The 20,059-nt window shown below is 50.6% G+C and overlaps 1 protein-coding gene across 2 annotated transcripts in view; it reads right to left on the reverse strand.

The window, feature by feature from the left end:
- Nucleotides 1–20,059, reverse strand: part of COL4A1 (collagen type IV alpha 1 chain) — a 131,458-nt gene that overhangs the window by 31,529 nt on the left and 79,870 nt on the right. For both annotated transcript variants that reach the window (XM_070800478.1, XM_070800479.1), the window contains exons 3-24: nucleotides 19,846–19,935; nucleotides 19,709–19,753; nucleotides 18,599–18,643; nucleotides 18,430–18,492; nucleotides 17,884–17,937; nucleotides 17,721–17,747; nucleotides 16,372–16,455; nucleotides 16,223–16,285; nucleotides 14,854–14,889; nucleotides 14,271–14,312; nucleotides 12,991–13,077; nucleotides 12,493–12,519; nucleotides 12,277–12,327; nucleotides 11,382–11,426; nucleotides 11,244–11,297; nucleotides 9,621–9,662; nucleotides 8,638–8,722; nucleotides 8,466–8,501; nucleotides 6,416–6,580; nucleotides 3,952–4,047; nucleotides 2,517–2,600; nucleotides 1,888–1,958 (exon numbers count right to left, since the gene is read on the reverse strand). In XM_070800478.1, coding sequence (XP_070656579.1) covers nucleotides 1,888–1,958; nucleotides 2,517–2,600; nucleotides 3,952–4,047; nucleotides 6,416–6,580; nucleotides 8,466–8,501; nucleotides 8,638–8,722; nucleotides 9,621–9,662; nucleotides 11,244–11,297; nucleotides 11,382–11,426; nucleotides 12,277–12,327; nucleotides 12,493–12,519; nucleotides 12,991–13,077; nucleotides 14,271–14,312; nucleotides 14,854–14,889; nucleotides 16,223–16,285; nucleotides 16,372–16,455; nucleotides 17,721–17,747; nucleotides 17,884–17,937; nucleotides 18,430–18,492; nucleotides 18,599–18,643; nucleotides 19,709–19,753; nucleotides 19,846–19,935 — 1,392 coding nt within the window. The remainder of the gene's footprint in view (nucleotides 1–1,887; nucleotides 1,959–2,516; nucleotides 2,601–3,951; nucleotides 4,048–6,415; nucleotides 6,581–8,465; nucleotides 8,502–8,637; nucleotides 8,723–9,620; nucleotides 9,663–11,243; nucleotides 11,298–11,381; nucleotides 11,427–12,276; nucleotides 12,328–12,492; nucleotides 12,520–12,990; nucleotides 13,078–14,270; nucleotides 14,313–14,853; nucleotides 14,890–16,222; nucleotides 16,286–16,371; nucleotides 16,456–17,720; nucleotides 17,748–17,883; nucleotides 17,938–18,429; nucleotides 18,493–18,598; nucleotides 18,644–19,708; nucleotides 19,754–19,845; nucleotides 19,936–20,059) is intronic.

The following is a 20,059-nucleotide window of genomic DNA, read 5'->3' on the forward strand; positions in this document are numbered from 1 at the left end:
CTGCCTTGGTGGTTCAGCTGCACAAACTGGAGATCTGACGACTTGAGCATTCGTCTTCCCAAAAGTGTGCCGCCCTGGGAAAATTCAGGAGACGTTCCATCCAACCAACGCAGGTCATTCCCAGTGACCCCAGACCTGCTGGGGGCTGGGCTTCAGCGTCTCAGAGTGGACTCTGCTCCCCAGAATCAAACTCTCGGCCTTCAGAGGACATGTCTCAGAAGCGCCACCCTAGCCAAGTGCAGGACCAGAGGGGTTTTCACTGGAATCTGCTTTCCAGTTGGCTCTCCTGGTCTGCAGAGCCTCTTTTAGCCTCCAGCCAAATGCGAAATGAGGGGACCACATTTCCGAGCTAGTTTAACCATGGAGCTGTGACACTGCACCTACCAAAGGGAAAACCATCATCGTCTCAAGTTATTTACCCACAGAACAGTTTTTAGAAGTGTTTTCCTTCTATCCCAAGAAAGGAGCTCTGACGGACAAGGTTCAGGGATTTGCCTTTTTGCTGTACATCTTCTGCATTTTTTCTTCATCATGATTTCTCCTCATCCATCCCCCTTCCTTTCTTTTTCCTCATTTTTATTGGGTCTGGGGCTGGATCTAGGGGTGGGTGTCTGAACCAGGTTCCAGGCAGACTCGAAGCAGGAAATCTTTATTCCAGAAAGGCCAAGGAGATAAAGACCACGTCCAGACGCTGTCTGTGGCCTTCAAAGTGGTTCCGACTTTGATCCCCACCACAGTCAGCATTCCCAGCTTTGTGAACTTACAACTTATTTAGAAATATTTTAAACAATTGCGACTTCTAACTCAGCTCCCCAGGCACCGGGGAAGTTCTGGAGAGCAGAGGCCCGTGATCTGACTTCAAACGGAGAAAACCATTGAATTCCAGCTGTTTCATTCCTATCTCAACTCACTCTTGGCCTGGCCCACTTTTATAGAACCTTCAGAAATATCTTTTTAAACTACAAATGTAATTTGTACACCTAAAAAAGAATAAAGCTAAAGATTTAATGTTCAATTTAGAACAAAAGAAAAATGAAAAGAAAAAAGGAATGAAAGAAATTGGAGAAGCTGGTTAATGCTTACTGAACTTAGAAGAACAAAGACCATGTGAGAAGAAACCCCAGAGGTCTAAAAGCTTTAGCAGAGAAGCTGATTACACACACAAAAGTCATGTCCTTCAATATTTAAGATCATTACTATAATTTCCTATTCAATGACTCCTTTTAAAACAAAGTAGAAAGGTTGAGAAACTGATATTCTGTTTAACTGAAAGTTTTCACATCCTGAGATTGAGATATTGCCTTTACAGGTTTGAAAAAGCATCTTTATAATAGATGTTGGTGATAGGAATTTTCAAAATCTATATCTGCAATAATGAAAATAAAGGAATAGCTCAGATTTCCAGAAGAAGATAGGTCCGTTTGCCCCCGACACCATAGAAACCATCACTGCCGAGCTTACTCACTGAGGAGTCCTAGGCTATCTGGTGGAGGATGGATGGTCATGCAGAAAGCCAACAGCTCACCAGCGCGGCTTTTGGCGTGACCCTTCGTGGCACCATTGGCTGCAAGAGCCCCTCGAGGCCCCGTGGGAAAGAGCCCCCCAGCGCTGAGCCACACCTGGACACAGGTTAAGTGGCTGCTGAATTTTGACCGGGTGAGAAGACCAGCAAGTTGGGATGAGGGTTCTGGATTCAATGCTTCAGCCCGTTCTCAGCTCAATCAGTCAGGAAGGACATGGCGGGTAATTCTAACTGTTCCACAAAGCAATCCTTTACTGGCTCCCAAATAAAGCAAGAGTCCACTTGCAGATGCAAAAAGATACGCCTTTGCTGGTTTGCTCAGTGGAGCTTGTAACACGTACAGGAACTCAGGCTGGTCTACTTACGGGCAGTCCTTCCAGACCGTCCCTGCCGGGCAAGCCTCTGTCACCCTTGGCTCCTGGCTGTCCTGGGAAACCTTGCAAGAGACAGAGGGAGGGAAAATTCAGCACAGCGTTGACAAGACACTTTCTAACTTCTAGGAAGCTCGAAATACTTCCTCTTTCTTCAAGATTCAGAAGTGCAAAGATTTTATACAAAGTGCGTGATGTTTAAAGAATCTCAAGAGAGTAATGACCAAAAAATGCCTAAAATGGGCTCAGAAGTGGGGAAGTGACCCTGGAATGCACACCAGGACCCCTGACTCCAGATGGTTACGAATCCCTGCTCGCCCATCCGGGGAACACTTCCACCAAAGCAGGCGGTGACCTCCTCTGAGATGAGGAAGTTTTCAGAGCTGTGTGAACCACCTGCTGCCACCCTTTCACTAGGAAACCTTCCTGACACTGAATTTGTAGGCCATCTTGATCGTTTTCGACAAAATGGACAAATCCTGGAAGGGCAGGTCCACTTCTCATCTCTTGCTTTAACACTGATGCAGACCATCGGGTCAGGCATGTAAGACGCGCTTCACTGCGAAGGTTCTGACCCAATGAAGCAAATCCCAACCCAGTCCCTTTCACACTGGGGGTCTTACCTATTTCTCCGGGGGGTCCCTGTGGCCCTGGGGGCCCACGAAGCTCTGCTGTGTCACAGACGAGGCAACTGTCTCCTTTTTGACCTAAAACAGGAGACACGGAACATTATGCGGAACAAGGGAGCAGAAAGCCCTGCAGCACAGTGGCAGCAGAGGAGAGGCATCGTCCACCCAGCGCCCGCCCCGGACGCATCCAGCTGCCAGGGGCTGTGGGTCCCTGACACAGGGCCTGCCCTCTGCCCTCAGCACGGTCACAGGCAACCATGGGGACCCTTCTAAGGAGCCCCATTCTTCTGTCCTGCAGAGGGACAGGCCCTGCCTCAATCCACCGTGATCCAGAACTCCATTCTGCTCATCAGCCTGAGATGACACAATTGCATCCTTCTGTCTCTTAACTCTGAAACTCCCCATCATCTTTCTCTTTGACTTAGCGTTTCTTAGGCAACTGCCCCTCTAACTCCGGGACTTTGAACCTGTGTTCCAGGCTGACATATGACACAGGGGAGTGAAAACAAAATCAAGAGCTGACCTGACACGGAAGAGGGACGATGAGAGGAACCCCAGAGCCGGAAGACGGGAGGACACGCATTTTTTTGGAAATGTGAATCTCTTGCCTCTTGATCTTCAAACTACGCTAAGGCCTTTGGGATGTCTTGGTGCCTTTGTCCTAAACCTCAACTGTATCTAGGGTTCTGCAATGTACATGGTTGTCAAAGTGCTGAGACGTTTTCCAGGCGTTTGCATGTTAAACTTCTGAAGAGTGCAGATTCTCTGCAATCTAAAGCCAGACGTGGGGCCCAGAGGGATCAGTCCTGTGGGGGCCACGCTGTCTTTGTTCTGGGCATTAAGAGCCATACTATATAAATACCAGAACATCCTTGGTTTAGTCCATGCTAAGGCAGGCCTGTCTGTACAGAGATGAGCCATGTTCCCAAGATTGTGAGGGGATTATGCTGGGTCCTGGGCTGGCATTACAGACCCTTGAGAAGGTTAAGATAAAACAGAGCCCCGGGTAGAGTCGGCAGACCCACCATCTCAGAGCTGCTCACACTGATTAAGGGAACTGAGACAGGGGTGTGAACATCCTGTGTGCACACTTGTGATTGGGCTGACGGCTGGAAAGATGTGCATTCCTGGAGAATGGAGTCTCGGACTTTGAACCAGAGGACCGCACGGAGATATCAATCTGGGAATTTAATCTGCTGACCACAGGGAGGGACTCGGACTTCAAGGCCCCCATTGCCTCCCCGGTGATAACTGTCTCTCCAGCACCCAGTAATCTCAGCAGGGCCATCGGGAGGCGTCTCAAGGAAGGGACTTTGAAGACAGCTTCAAATGAAGAATGTACCCACATCCGCCCAAAGCCGGTACGTATGAAGGAATGTATCACACGCCCACGCACAGTCACCCTTTCTTGAACAATTAAACCTCTTACCTTTTTCTCCAACTTCGCCCGTCAACCCCGGCTGCCCTGGAATTCCGGGAGGACCCTGGTCCCCTGGCGGCCCAGGCTGGCATTCCACGATTCCATCTGAAATGGATTTTTAACAGTTACAGGATCACGCCCACCAAGCTGAAGCCAGGTGTTCTCACCGGCTCTTAATTCAGTCTCTGTTACAAAATGACCCTGTGTTCAGGCTTTCTGACAAGTACTAGGAATCCAGCTGTGATCTGGACAAGATACAGTCCCAGTACGTTAACTTGTAAAGCGCAACCAGCACACAGAGCGTCCGTCCGCTCCCCGTCACAAAGCCGTCACAGCTAAAGTTTCTACTTTATGATTCTAACACGTATTTCAGCTCTTGAGCCCCGTCCTGAACCTTATTTCATATTATCTTGCAAAGTACACACCATCATCCTTACGACAAAGTACACCCCATGATCCTTACAGATTCAGAAACTGAGGCTCAAAGAGTGATGGGCTGTCCATATCCTACATCTGTGAGGTCAACAGAGACCTGAGAAACTTTATGCCTTTTTTTCCTGCTGAGAAGACTCACAGCAAAGTGCTCATTATTTCAGAGGTGCAGGCTGTGCGTGGGAAAACACCCCTAATTGTTCTGATTCAACCCTGAGCGTCACTGACGTGAAGAAGCATGAACATGAACTGCAGTGACACACACGCCATCTGTTGTGGTTCCAAAAAACAGCATCGCTTCTGGACACACACAGTGATAGAGTTAGCACTTCCTTCTCCGGTATCTTAGAAGGAAAAGGACAGAGCGAGTGATTCAACTCGGGCTGCACCGGTCACCCGTCACGACTGTAGCCCAGCGATCCACGGCTGCAGCTCCTGCGTCCGCAGCCCACACACCAGCCCCATCTGTGCAAAACTCTCATTTATGCAATCACCACTTCACACACTGTGATGGGCACCACCTGATCTGCACAGCCTGCAAAGGGAACTGGGAAACCGAGAGGGTAAACGTCACAAGGCATTCAACTCCCACGCCCCGCACAATCCACGGCGGGGAGAAGTTCACGTCTTTCCACGGGAGCTGTTCACATTTCAAAACCGGCAGTATACTAAGAGAAGGCTCGAGACTTCCCCACGGCTGGCTTCTCACCAGCCTCTTTGCCGATCACTCGATTTAAAACTATACCCCACGGCCCGCCTGCCCACACCCCGACCTCTGTTCCCCTCCTGCCTTCGTTTCCTCCTGAATCTGTAGCCCCAGCTGCTACCCCATCAGCTACTGATTTACTTGGTCTCTGTCTCACGGTGCACGGCCCAGGAGGTCCGGACTGTTTCGTGGGCTCTGTCCCAGGTCTCAGGGTGGCGCCTGGCATCGTAGGCACGCCGATGTTTGTTGAACGAGTAAGTGACCAAGGGATGAGTGAATGAGCACCCAAAGGCCCTTCTGATGCCCACAAGCTTCTCTCAGAAATGCAGAGAAACGTGCCTTTGTGCTGCATGCCTCTAGGACTTCGCTATTTGATCTTCATTCTCCATGTTTCTCATCAGAAGGGATGGGAGTCCCCGGGAAGTCACAGTGGATGCACTCATGACCCGTTAACGAGGAAAAGCACGCCACTGGGTTCTGGGTTCCGGGTTCCCAGTGAGGGTGCCCATCTGGAGGCACTCATGCCGTCTACGGCGTATCTGGCCTCCTTATGGAGCTTCACCCACGAGAAGTCCTTCCGTGAAGCTGGGTCTGCCCTCCGGGAGTCAACCATGGGCACCTCCGGGAGCCCCTTCCAGCAGCCTAAGGAGCCACGCTGCAGTCGCTCTGCTGTGCACAGGCTGGATGGAGTCAGCTCAGCCCCCTGCGCCATTAGCTCAAGTCCCCTGGAAGGTTCTGACACTCCCCACAAGCTGGAGTGTAGACCCAGCCCCCTGGGCCGTTAGCTCAAGTCCCCTCAAAGGTTCTGATACTCTGCACTGGGGCTACTTTGGAGCCACAGAACCCCCTTCACTGAGTCAACAGGTTCATACTCTGCGCTCAGCTTTGATGGTGGACAGATGAGAAAAACCAAGGTGAACTACCGTTCGGATTTGAAGCCACTTACTATGTTACCACACAGACAGAGCAGCCCCTTCTCCGTGTGCGCGTGTGTGTGTGTGCGTGTGTGCACGTGTGCGTGCATGCGTGTGTGTGTGCATGTGTGTTTGTGTGCGCGCCCACGCACACGTGTCTGTGTCAGTACCAGCTTGCTTCCCACCTTCAGATGCAGGTTAAGCCGGCTCTTGTTCCCCTAACCCAGCTTCATTAGTTCATGTGCAGCATCCCTTCTGCGGTGACTAACTTGGCAAAGACACCCACGTGAGATGCAGATAATCCGTAAGTCACTGGACACCCAGCCTCTGGCTCGGCACGTGAACTCGGGCATCCCACCCCCAGCCCCGCTGAGCCCTGCCTGCACCCGTCCTGGACGGGACACGCCCACAAGGTACTCACTTGTGTGGCCCGGCTGCCCAGGGGGCCCGGGGGGGCCAGGGGGGCCGGGAAGCCCGTCCCTTCCACTGGGTCCTGGCAGCGACACGCCTGGCAAGCCCGGTTCACCCTTCTCTCCTCTGTCGCCAGGGAAGCCGGGGGCACCAATCAGCCCCGGAGTCGGGAAGCCTGGAAGCAGAAGAGACCCTCACAGTACAAGACAACACCAAGTCTCACGATAGAATCATTGGTTCCCTTCGCTCTGTTCCTGGGAAAACGACCAGCAGACCACCGCTGAAGGCGGGCTGCTCAAACAGTGAGAACGGCACCAGCTGTCGCAGGTAAATGCAGCTGGGCCGGGGCTCCCTGCGAAGTCCCTGTGAGGCGCAGGGGCTCACTGTGCCCGCTCTCAGATCTGTGCGTCCCCTCAGCACAGCGGCCCCAGAAGGCCAGACAGAGGACGCTCCATGTCTGCTCAGAGAGAAGAGGCACAGAAACGCAGCTCAGCAGAACAGACGTGGACAGCACGCAGAGCGGGTGGGAACTGGGCCAGAACCAGCCGAAAAGGAGTCAGGATGGGGAGGCGACCCTGGGGAAGAGCGCGATGCCACGGCGGTGGGCGGAGCGAGCGCGGGCAGGCGAGTTCGGCCCCCCTGAGTTTTGTGGGGGCAAGATCGCAGGGGCCTGTGACAGCCCAGAGGGGTCTGGATGAAGCGCTCGGGACCCAGTGGTCCAGGCGGCCACGGGGGAAGCGACTGCTGCTCCAGAGAGTGGACAGCCAGCCTCCGAGAGGGCCCGCAGCAGGAGGGTGGACAGGGAGGTGACCCTGAAGAGCTGGCCCAGGCAAGAGCAGAGCGGAGCGGGGAAGAGCTCCCAGGAAGGACGGCCGGACCCGGACCCCAGCTGTGAACCTGACCCCCGGTGATCCGCACGAGGCAGGGAGGCTGGCAGGGAGGCGAGGGCCTCCACGGTCAGCAGAGGGCGGGCGGGGCGGCCTGAAAGCAGACAAGGACGGGGCAGCTTCAAAGACGGGTTCTAAAAACCACAGCTTAAGATGCTAATGGGGTCAGATAAGAGGTCTGAGAAAGCAGATTTGGCAAGGGAGACCGGAAGTGACCTATTCACTAGAGCACCCGGGAGGTCCAGCGAGCTTCAGACCATGGAGAAGACGGGGGTGGGAGAGATGGACAAGGATGATTTTAAGGGCAGATGCCCAAATTTTAGCAGCAAAAAGGTATGCAGGGCGCTGAAAGCCAGCCTTGAGCCACTGCTGATGGTGGGGGCGTCGGGGGGGCTGGTGGTGGTGTCTGTTCCCATAAAACTAAAGGAAGGGGCTCTGGGAGAACTTTCAACCTAAGAACTGTCAGGAAGGGAAAAATAAAATAACAAAGAACAATAAGAATTAAAAATAAAGAACAAACAAAACCAAAGCCTCGGTAAGACTGAGAGCTCTCCGTGCGGGATCAGTCCTGGGGCACGTGAGGGCTCCGAGCCGAGCATTTATTACCTCTGCGCTGTTCATGCACGCAGTGCACACAGCAGGCATCCGTGCTACGGAGAAGTGCAGCCCCCAGCCTCCCTATGACTCGGCCCGTTAGAAATGCAAAACTAGCACAAAACAGGCACAGACTTAGCACAAGCTCAGTGACGCAGGAATCTCCCAAGCAGCAAGATTAAGGTTGATTAGATTAGTTAGAAGGGGTTTCAGCCTTGAGTCCTGTCTCAAGCCGAGGCATTCCAGACAGATAGCAAGGGACAGCGAGGATGCTTGGAGGGGGTGGGGGGGTGGTCTTCAGAAAGGCGACCATACCCCTGGGAACCATGGAAAGGGAGGCTGTTGAGTCACAGCCAGGGAGAGAAGAAATGCATGCGTCTAAGTACCTGCTAACATGCAATTTACAAAGTAAACACTGTCCCAGGAGCACACCTTGTTTTCAGAACTAGAAAAACGTGCAACAAAATTGCCAACCATTTTATGCAAGTATCTAACCAGCACAGAGGATAAACGTGTTCAGAATGGAAACGGCACAGAAAGCGTACAAATACTCTAAAAGAATCCGTTACGGACGCTCACCTGGAGGGCCTGGCTGGCCTGGTATTCCTGGGAAACCTACAGGGGCAGAGAGAGTGGGACAAACTGAGCCTGGTTCACTGGAGGGTCGTGGCGTGAATTTCTGTGCTGCGGGTGCCCGTGGTCCCGGGAGCAGGAGGAGGAGGGGAGGGAGAGAGGCAGGAAAGGACCTCACCTTTGGGACCTGTCTCCCCTTTCGCCCCCGGACCCCCTGGGTACCCGGGCTCTCCTTTCTCTCCCAACGGTCCCGTGCCAATAACCTGAATTACGGAAGAAAAGATCATCACACGGCACAGCAGGGGCTGGGATGTACATTACAGCACAAAGAAACACACAGTTTTTATTATTTCAAGGCATGTGAAAGCAGAGAAGTAACATGGGAGAGGAGGAGGTGGCGGGGAGGGGGGCGCATGGAAAACAGAACCACTGCTCTCCGTGCAGTGAACTCTGCCAGGCAGTTCTGCTTCCTTTCGTAATAATCTGCTTGGCAGAGGCTCTACCAGTGAAGGCAAGTTAGAAATTTATGAATTCTGAGGTTTAGGAATGGAATATCTCAGTGCTCACACAAGCTGCAAGAACAGACTTCTTAAAAGAGTATTATCCCAAAAGTTGCCTAAAATTTCCTCAGGAAATATGTAACAGGAACACTCCATTTTTTTTTCATTGGAAGAGGTCAGAAGTGGGGACCCTTCTTTAAGGCCCTTGGAATATGGGACAGGAAAAAGGCTCTGTGAGCCTCAATAAAAAGGAGGAAGCGGTTCACCCCAATTCTGAGCTGCCGAAATGCGAGGACAGGGTGTCTACCACCCTTCAGACACAGTTCCTCTGGAGCAATCGATGATCTGTTTCCCTGATTATCTTTTTCCTTACCACACCTTTCATTTAAGTTTCAGAATGTGTTGCGAGTATTGTTATCCACATGCAGCTCTTTTCATTTGAGTTGTCAAAGATAGGCAGAAAGTGTCCAAATGTGATGAGTAAATACCAAACACCGCATGATGCAAAACACAAACTGTCGGCTCAAATCACATGCACCCCCTACGTCAACGTCACTCTAGGGAGGTCGTGGAGCGTGTGGCCAAGGCGACGGGTCAGCCCGTCTCTCTCTCTCCCTCTTTTCAAACCGCCTCACAGACAGCAGGTGCCACTGGTACTCACAGTTCCGGGAAGCCCGGGAGGACCTGCTTCACCTTTCTCTCCCTGAAAGAGAACAACAACTTCACTTGTATTTTTTTAATTATAATGGTTGCCTGGAAATGCAGGCTAACCCACTGGACCACTGGGGAAGTCCTATACAGTCGTTTTTTAAAAAATAATTAACAATAAATGAAATAAAATGATATGAAAGCTTAGGGTGGCTAAATGTATTTTCTTAAAGAAATCATTTTAGTTGAGGATTTCAGGTGTAAGTGTCTAAACCTGCATTGAAAGTCATAATAAAAGGAAACTTGTGTTTTTCCTTTCCCCTTAAGATCCAGCATGACTTGAAAACATCGGGTAGATAAATTCTTATGACTCTGAGGCTTAATTTAACATATATTAGATGAAAAACTCAAGAACTAAATCCTTTTATATGCAATGTTCTTATGTAAGAATTATAATAATACTTTTAAGAGTCCTAAGATATGCACATTATTTCATGAAGGCACATTTTTCACTTACTTTTATTTATTTATTTTTCATTTTTTTCCTTCTAAGCTAAGGCTTTAAACGTGTTAAACCAGAATTAACATGCTTTGATTTTTCTTATTTGAATACAAGAAGAGATTTTAGATAATCACGGGACTTTAAAAAAACCCTTAGCTAATATATTCTAAACAAATTTACCTTTTATAGCCTATAAGAATTGCCTTTCTCATAAAGTTACAGCCTTAGAGAAAGATTTCTCCCTTTGTCACAGGCTTTGCTAAGCAAACCCTGAGGTCCTCTCCCTACTGTTAGAGATGAGTATTTCCAATCCAGTGATGAATATTTCCAATCCATTTCTTATTTTAATGAAGATTTACATTACCTAGTCTCATGATTCAAAGAGAAAAATAAACCCACACACAAAAATAAGTAAATAAAACCACAGTTTTCTCTGAGTATCAGATTGGCAAGTATTTAAGTTCAATAACAAACAGATGTCAGATGGAAGGCTGATGAAGCGTTCTTTCTTCTGAGGGCAATTTTATCTCATGTGGCAAAAGCTTCCCCAGAAACGGGTCTAAACATTAACTCCAAAATTATACATTTTAGGAATTTATGGTGGGAAATGACAAGTATTTTTCTGATACTTACAATCAGAAAAATATGGAAAAGACCCAATACCATGCGGAAAAAGGCACGAGCATCCCAAGTGTTGACATATAACCACACTTACAACACTGGAATATATCCCCACTATGCCGTCAAGGGAAAAAGTCAGCTAAATCATGCAGTCCCATTTTTTAGAAGCTCACGTATATGTGAACACGTGGGATAGTTATGACTTCTGACCATTTCTGAGTCAATCGTAGGAAAATTACACAAGTTTTCTTTTTCTATATCTTCCTGCATTTACTTTGTTTCATAATTGGGAAAAACTAATCTACTCCAAAAAAAAACCCACATAAAAACTTGAGTGGAACAGTTTATATTTTTTCTTTTAAAAACATATGCACACAAATGAACCACTAAGTCGTGTTTCCTCACACGGGACATAACATAATTTCTCTTCTTTGAGTGCATGGTCCTTTAGGAAAAACTTTTAGGTTGGGCAAAATAAAGGCAAAAAACAAAGAAAGTAGGGTCGCCATTCACCTTTAAACCGTCTTGGCCAGGCTGTCCTGGGTACCCTGAGTCGCCTGGAAACCCCTAAAATGGGACAGAAAGCAGCAACAGTTATAAGCGAGTAAGAGCAACGGCTTGCTTTTTAAAAAATCATAGAGAAATACTCACTGGACTCCCTTTTTCTCCTTTTTCACCATCTTTTCCTGGTTTTCCCTGTACAACAAAAATTTAAATATTAGTAGTGCAGAGATAAGAGTAATAGCTGTGCTCTAACACCACGGGTTTGAATCAAATACAAGTTATTACACTGTGTGAATTCTCTGGGTGAGCTGGCCACACTACAGTAATACGTCATGGAAGACACATTAAATCACCATGAGCTGAAAGGGCTACAAAAGACTTTACAGTGTTTAAAAACTGGAGGTCGATGCACTCCGAGTCTCCTATGACCTCACGACCTGGCTGCAGAGCTGATACCAGGGAGGTTTTCCGACTGGCAAGGGGGTGTTTGGCGGCTGATACACCGCTGTGTCACGCTCACAGAGGTTTCCACGCGTCGCTTCAGGAAGAAACTGAACTCTCTCGGCTGTTGGAGGTGGTGGGTCTCCTGTCACTCGGGGCGTGGGAAGCATCGGAGCAGCTGGGCACCCAGATGCTCTGAGCAGGTGGACAGGTGGCTCTTTAGTGAGGGCCCAACCGAGACGGAGGTGATGGAGTGGATGTGCTGTCTTGGCAGGAGAAGGGGCAGTCCTCTGAATAAGCCTCAGCTCCGTCCATGGGATTCTCCAGGCAGGGATACTGGAGCGGGTTGCCATTTCCTCCTCCAGGGGATCTCCTGACTCAGGGACGGAAGCCGTGTCTCCTGTGCTGGCAGGTGGCTTCTCTACCACTGTGTCACCTGGGAGCCCCTCTTCTCACGCCGACTCCCTCCTTACTCCTGCTCCCAGGGCTTCAGAAAGCCCCCTACAGAGCCCTGGAGTCTGTGCTCCTATGACCCTGTGGTCCTAGCAATGGGGGAGAAATGATCTCACACCAGGAAGGAGAGGGCTCCAGAAGCACTTACACGGGGCCCTGGTTTTCCAGGTTCTCCTTTCTCTCCAAACCCTGGCAGCCCCTTAACAGAAAAAAAAAAGAAAGGGTTAGATTCATTTGTACATTTAAATAGACTACTAAATTAAGTAAATGTTCCAAAGAAGGTGAAATAAGCTTGTAACCTAAAACCAATACATGACTGTCTTTCACACAAAATAATAACGATAAACAAAACTTTGGTGCTTACCGGAAATCCAGGTTCACCTTTTTGACCCTAAAATAAGTTATAAAAGAAAGATGAGTACTGTGCAGTGGCTACATGGAACAGGCACAAGGAAGACACAGCTTCTCCTGTTACAGTAACCAGGAAACTCACACTGGTCTGGAGCATTCACTTCCTGCCATGACTGGGTGCTGGACATAAAGACGGCACAGAGAGCTCGCGCGGTCCGCGGGACCTGACCCTCCCCCACCCTCAGCTGCACCCCACCCCCCAGCCGCAGCCCCGGCCGTCCCCACCGTGACCCTCACACGGGAGGTCGGCCTCCAGCCTCTGGCTGCAACCAGAGCAGCCGCCTCTGCTCTCAAGGGGCTCACTTCTCATACAGTGGGGAGTCCACACCCCTGTCTTCCAGGTCAGGGTGAACAGAACCGGAGAAGCTGAACTTTGACCCCGTCTGTCTTTACCCTTCGAAACCGTTCAGGATTAGGAAGGCGGCGCTCCCTGGACACGTTCCGCCCCTACCTTCTCGCCTCGCATGGCCGTGTCTCCTTTCGTGATGACTTGCGCCTGTCCTGGCAATCCTGGGGGCCCGCTGACCCCTTGATCACCCTGAGGAGGCAAAAATTAGGGGTTAATTGGGCATAAAAATAATTATACCGGCAGGAGAAAGGCGGAAGGGGGAAACACCAAGAATAGAACTTTAAAAAACATGACTGTGTTCTGTAGCAGCCTGGCCTCGCCGCAGCAGAAAATCAAGTTTCCGAAGGAAGACAGCCCACTAAGGATTCAGAGCCAGGAGAAGGCTGTCCCGCTCCGCGGTCAGGGCGGCCGCCACCCTGTAACAATGGAACTTGAACGGCTGGAGGACACATGGATGTGTGCACACGTGCACAGACCGTGCATCAAGACAGGCAGCACGTGTAACGCACGGGCTCTCAGAAGCTGGCCTGACACATTTGATGGCGTGGAGGAGAGGGCACGGGCTGCCTCGGAGTGCCCAGAGGGAAAGCTGTCTTCGTGTAAGCCAACGAGGACAGAAGTGTCAGGGATTCCTTCCTGGAAGCCCCACTGCTGGCAAGCGGGAAGTACCGAAACCTCGGCACCACGCAGCGACTGAGATCCAAAGACCTCCACTGCATCTGCCGCAGAATCCCTTTCCTCTGAGGTTTACGAAAAGGCGGGGTGGAAACCTGGGCTGAGAAGAGGAGGCCCACGGTCGCCCCCCCCACGTGGCCATCGTCTGCAGCGGCTTGGGAACCGGGTCCTGCCGCAATCCCAGCAGCCAGTGCTCAGAGCGCGTTTCACCGGCCAGGTCCAGGCAAAGTGGCGCAGAGCACCCCCAGAGCATCAGGGACCCAGGGCCGGCCTCTCTCGCTCAGGATGAGGCCTCCCCTTCCGGTCTGTGCCTCCCTGCCTCCAAGGCGCTTTTCCTCCCAACTCGGGTCCAGTGGCCTCATCCTTAAGCGTTCGGTATGGTTGTGCCACGAACGGCCACGACATTTGATCCTTTTAGGATGAAGCCCAGCTCGGGCTTTGTCACTGCCTGAGGACACTGTGACCGACCGCTGTGAACAGAGAGGAGAACAGTGGCCTCGCTAAAGCTGCCCCTGTGGGTCAGACCCCACACGGAGTCACCCAGCGCATTCTAGCCGCGGCCTCCAGCAAACACTAACATACCCGAGAACGTTCAGAGAAGGGTGACTGCGGTCATCAGGGTCCAGGGGGAGCCCCGGAGGCGGAAACCTTATCCTGCTCAGACCTGGGACTTTGGCCAGAAAACGCCCCAGAGAAAGAGCACTCACCTTTTCACCTTTGGGTCCTTGAAAGCTCAAGCCCATCTGCCCCTGTCGATGAAAAGGCAGGCTTCCGTTACCAGCACTGTCCACTTTGCTCAAAACCATCTGACAGATTCGACACGAAATCCAACAAGATGGCACATTTAAAGCAAGAGCTTCATCCCATAAAGACGTAATATTGATACGTTCAAGAAAGCTGTGATCATGCTGCATTCAGTGTCTATTAAAAGCTTTGCTAAAGTATTACTGAAGAAGAATCCCATAGAAACCACTTTTAAAATTCAAGATTTTTAAACTGTGGTTTTAGAAAACTAAGGAAAACATCAATGATTCCATGACTGACAGATGGATAGAAGGAAAGATCAATAGATCAATAATTGACAGATCAATAGATGAGCGGATTAATTGACAGAGAAGTTAGATAGACTGATGGACTGATGGATAGGTGAACAGGCATGTTAAATATAGAGATAGATATAAAACTTATAATTTCCCGAAATACTTTACAGAGACTAAAGAATGAGTTACAGCAACGTCACGACGGCCTCACACTAACACCAAAGAAAGACAAATGGAAAACAATCTTTACCTTTTCACCTGGAGGGCCAGGAGGGCCTGGAGGGCCCTGGAAGACAGAGCATTTCAATTAAATACGGTTCACAACCCTGGTGTGCTTTTTTGTACCAACGTTATCTTCAGGTGCCATGGTTAGCGCGATACTTTGTTGGATATTACATGTTTTTCCTGTACTTTACAACAGTTAACCTTTGAGAGCAACCAGAAATTAGTCCAAGATAATTACTAACAGGGATGAAAATCCCTCATAATCCCAGGGGTTCCCGGTGGAACACACTGAGCTGAGCGTGTGCTGGGCGATCAGAGAGTGGATGAACCCACTACCAAACCCCAGGACTCTCAGGCGGGCTCAAGTGAGGATGGCATTCTCACATCACCCATTCCTAGTGAACGGGGCACTCCCAAGTACGCTCTGTTAATATAAACTCTCTTTTGCTCCCAAAATGTGTGAGTAGGAGGAGCTGATGCTGCCCTTCTGTGGAGAATCATCAGCTGTGAAGGAGGCTGATAGCAGAGCAGAGCCTCCGGAAGCTGATCTCTGAGCTCAGCTTCTAGTCGTCACTACAAACACAGCTCAGCTTCTTCACAGCCCGGGCTGTGTCCACAGCCCCCAGGAGAGCAGGTTCCTGGATGTGACTGTGTTCCCACGAGTGAAGGTCCAGGGCGGAGCCTGCTTGTCCGTCTCTGCATCCCCCGCTCACGGGACACGCTGGCATCCTCGCAGCCCCACAAGTAATTCACATGTCGCAGGGGGACGTCTCCGCCTGTGACATGTGACACCTCTTTATAATCCTTTCCCCACGGCTCTGGGGGCATACGGACCACAAACACCAATCAAAAACTCCCTTAATATAGAAGCTCAAACAGATAACTAACAAGAGTCCACTACACTGCAGTGAACCCCACTCAACACTCGGTAATGACCTCACAGGAGAAGAATCTAAAATGAGGGGATTATGTGTAACTGATTCTCTCTGCTGTATACCTGAAACCAACACAGAATTGTAAGTCAACTATACTCCACTAAACAGAAAGCAACAAATTCTGTCAAGCAATTATCCTTCAATTAAAAAGATAAATAAATTAAAAATATATATATATATAAGTTCATTCTTGAATCCGAATTGAAAGGGTCACCACCGTGTAAAGTTTTTTGGCCCAGCTTTTTCTTTTATCCTGGAGCACAGCCGGTAAACAACGCTGGGAGAGTTTCAGGCGGACAGCAAAGGGACTCAGCCATACATGTACATGGTATGCATTCTCCCCCAAGTTCCCTCCCATCCAGGCTAAAGTGTTCATTCCATTTTATGAGTCTTCACACCTCAACACAGTTGTTCTCTGAATGACAGCCTCAGAGAGGGACTCCCCACCCCCAGACTTACTGGTGGTCCAGTGAATCCTGGGGGGCCGACGGGGCCTTGCAGTCCCGGCAGACCTGGTGAGCCCTGTAATTCACCGAGAAAGAGAAGAATTAAGATGCAACCCAGGCGGACACTCGGCTCAAGCTTGGAATCGTCCAGCCAGTACTCACGGGCGCTCCTGGCTGTCCAGGATATCCTCTTTCGCCTTTCAGCAGGGTCCCTGGTATATGGCCCAGAATCTCACCTGGATCTCCCTGGGGGTGGAAGACAAGCACAAACACTGGTGTTCATGGAAAGAGACTGAACGCCCATGGAGTAGGGGGCACGCACCGCTGGTGTGGGACTAGCCCAGGTCTGCGGTTCAGCCTCCGCCTACGCTTGGGATAAGCCGACCGGCCGTCTCCTCTGGTCACTCATCTTAACAACCAGCATGAAGACAGAGCACGTGGACTGCTGAATGGAAGGATGTGGGGGCCCCGGGCAGGCGGGGGTCTAGACAGGGGCCCGGTTCTGGTCAAAAGGCTGTGCGCACCGGCCGCTCCCGCAAAGGAAGGGTCATCTTTCAGGACAAGACCCAGCGCGGCCACGTTCAGAAAAGCAGGGGATGCGTTTTAGGTGCCGGCGCACCCGGCCCCGGTGCCTAGACTCGGGCACGCACCAGGCTGAGGCCAACGGGGAGGCCCTTTTCAGACAAGGTGGGCATTTACATCTGCAGGTGTGAAGGGCTACGGTAATAAAGCAGATGACATTCCACGATGGGGGAGGAGAGGCTGGGGGCCACCCACCCCAGCGATTGAGAAGAAGGACTGACTCCCAGGAAGAAGGGAGACCGCCTCCAAAACCAGACCCACGCCCTTCCCTGGTCTCCAGCCTGCATCCCTGCCCCTCGGACTGTGGACTTGCAACCCTCACAGTCACACACCTCCCCAAAATAAGGAATCTACTTTATCTCAACATATTGTAATTATATATCAAAACATATAGAATTAGATTAATGTGCAATATAAATATGAGAATAAGTAAATATTGTAGACCAATGCACATGTATTGCGTGTTATACAACATATAAAACATTCTACATTACTATATTTGTATTTTAATTCCCTCTCCCTCCCTCCACCACCCTCATGTGTGTGTGCTGTATACATGTGGTGCACACACATTGCACAAGCGTGCCCTCGCACACCCCACTGGCTATTTCTCTGCCGAGACGGGCTCACAGCACCTCCCGGGGCTCAGGACAAGGAGCTTCAGGGACCCACGTCTGTTACACTTCCCCCTCAAACTAGGCTTCCCATCACCGCTTATTTCCTATGAAGAAACGGACCTGGTGTTGAAGCTTTAGGCTCTAAAATCTAATTCTGTGTGCAGGACTTCAGTGCTCTTTTAATGGAGCAGAGTTTAGGCAAACAGCTTAACAGGCAACCGGTCAACCAAAGTAATTTAAAGTAAGTTTACCTCTCGTGGCATCTGTTTTATACAGACGCCTGGAATGAATCCAGGAAGTAAAACAACGTACCTTCATTCCCGGTAACCCTGGTGGTCCCTAGAAAAGAAAACGTTGGCGTTAGTTTTGTTTTCCTCCAAAGAACATTAAGATACGGGTGGGGGGAAGGAAAGGGAAAGGAGTTCAATGAGGAGAGAGGAATGATCACACCCTCATCAAACAACCCAAGACTCACGGGATTTCCGGCGAATCCAGGCAAACCGGGAGGCCCCACAGGCCCTCTCTCACCCTGGGGACAGAGAAAGTCACTCTCGAGGGCCGCCAGGGTGACAGGACCTCATCCCAGAGGCCCCATCACTTTCCCCGTCCTGCCCTCCAGGGACGCTGCGTTTGCTGGTAAAAGCCATTGTCTAAAAATTGCTATGAGCTGCATTGCTCACTGCTGCCTCATGTTGGAAGAAATATATTTGAGAATGCACTTAACAGGGACAAGAATTAACACTAGCATTTTCTTATTTGCTTTGGTAATAGACTAGAAGTGAGAGATTTCATGCTGAAAGTAACTTTAGAATAAAAGTCTACGAAATAGAAAGGCTTAATGATGTCTTTCCTGAACACTAAACATGGGAAAACTGTTTCCTTACCAAAGAAAGATGTAACACAAGTCACTTCCCAACTGTGGCAACTAAACCTGTGTTCACAGGACAACTCTGCCCAACTGCTGCACGTGCAAAGTTAGATAAACATGCGCCCAGCAGGGAGGACCCCGCTCTAACTTTACCTTTGTCCCGTTGCATCCTGGAATACCTGGGGGACCCGGAGGACCATCCTGGCCAGGAATACCCTGCAATTAACAAAACGAACAAGTAAACAAGTTAGAAAATCATCAATGCTACTGTAACACACATCAAACATCTCATAAAGGAACTAGAAGCCTTGTATATACATACAGGAAGTCCTGGGTTTCCAGGGTAACCAGGCACTCCTGAGGGTCCCTGTAGGGATGGAAAGGAAAAGGTTTTCAATGGGTGCGGGAGAACCCCATTTTCTCCCACCGCACCCTCCTGGATAAGGATGTCAGACTCTCACTGCTGGCATTTGGAACATCGACCCTGAGCAGACAGAGGCGACGGAGGACCCGGCCCAGGGGTGGGCTGGAGATGACCTGGAGTTTCAGTAGCAACTCTTCATCATCAAACCCTGGTGGTTAATTACTTCTAAAATCAAGGCTGCACACCCACAAGATAACTCTGCCCTCGTTTCATCCTTTGTAATTTCTAGGAGATGAGAGATAGATGTACAGACAGAGAGATGGGTAGATGGATAGATAGGCAGATAGAGAGAGAGAGAATTTACAGTAAAATCTCAGACAGTTGGGAAGAACAGGGTAGGCATAAATCAGTTCCCTGAGGGAAGAAAGTCAGAGCTCTTCCTGGCTGAAATCCAGATCTTCACTGCAGACAGTTACAATGCTATCTGTTATCTTTCTGCCCCAAGGAGGATCCAGCAGGCTGGGCACACTTCCCTTCCGAGAAGTAACAATAACACAATTAAAACGTTTACATTTTACAGCCTCTTCTATTTTTCAAAGATTTTTTCAAAGAGCTCCCTGCTTGCACATCCCAGGAGCGGGAACAGCAAAGACAGCAGAGCGTGAAGAAGGAAGACGGAGCGTGGATCCGAACACATCACCACTTTCCACACTGACCGAAGGCATCTTTGATGAAGACCTGGAGACGCGTCATCCGCCCCCCCCCCGCCAGTGAAATTCGCCCACGGGAACCCCCGAGGAAGGAGCCACGGGAGAAGCCGGTGTCGAAAGTACAGGAAATGAGCCCGTCGAGGGGCAGGCCTGGAGGAGGGGGACGCGGCACCCAGGGCAACCGCTGTCCCGCTGAGGACAGAGGTGGATGAAGAGGCCCAGAGAAGGGGGAGGGGGACGGGAGAGACGCCCCCGGACGGTCTGGAGGCGGTGGGTGGGGGTCCGGAGCCCTCCCCCGGAGGCATCGCTGTGTCAGAGCCACCCATGGGCGGTGCCGACGCCACGGCCCTGTACTCACTCTTGTGCCTTTAGTGCCTGGCAGTCCGGGCTCGCCGGTGTCACCCTGGAAGAACAGACAGGACACGATGACCCACAACGATGGCAGACCACCTCGGGCCCAGCCCCTGGCCCCGCGCCCCTGAGGGCCAAGCTCACCTTCTGTCCTGGTGGTCCCTGTGGCCCCTCGGGTCCTTGCATTCCGGGAAACCCGATGACCCCTTGTAACCCTGGGAGGCCTCTTTCTCCCTGCGGAGGAGGAGGGAGCCATTAGACGGAGGGTGGGTCGGAGGGAGTGGAGGAAAGAGCAGAAACGGGCCCCAGTCAGCATCACCCCGCATCCCGCCTGCCAGAGCGTCCGAGAAAAGATGCT

Source organism: Bos indicus, chromosome 12, assembly GCF_029378745.1.
Source record: "Bos indicus isolate NIAB-ARS_2022 breed Sahiwal x Tharparkar chromosome 12, NIAB-ARS_B.indTharparkar_mat_pri_1.0, whole genome shotgun sequence".
In the NCBI taxonomy this organism is placed as follows: domain Eukaryota; kingdom Metazoa; phylum Chordata; class Mammalia; order Artiodactyla; family Bovidae; genus Bos; species Bos indicus.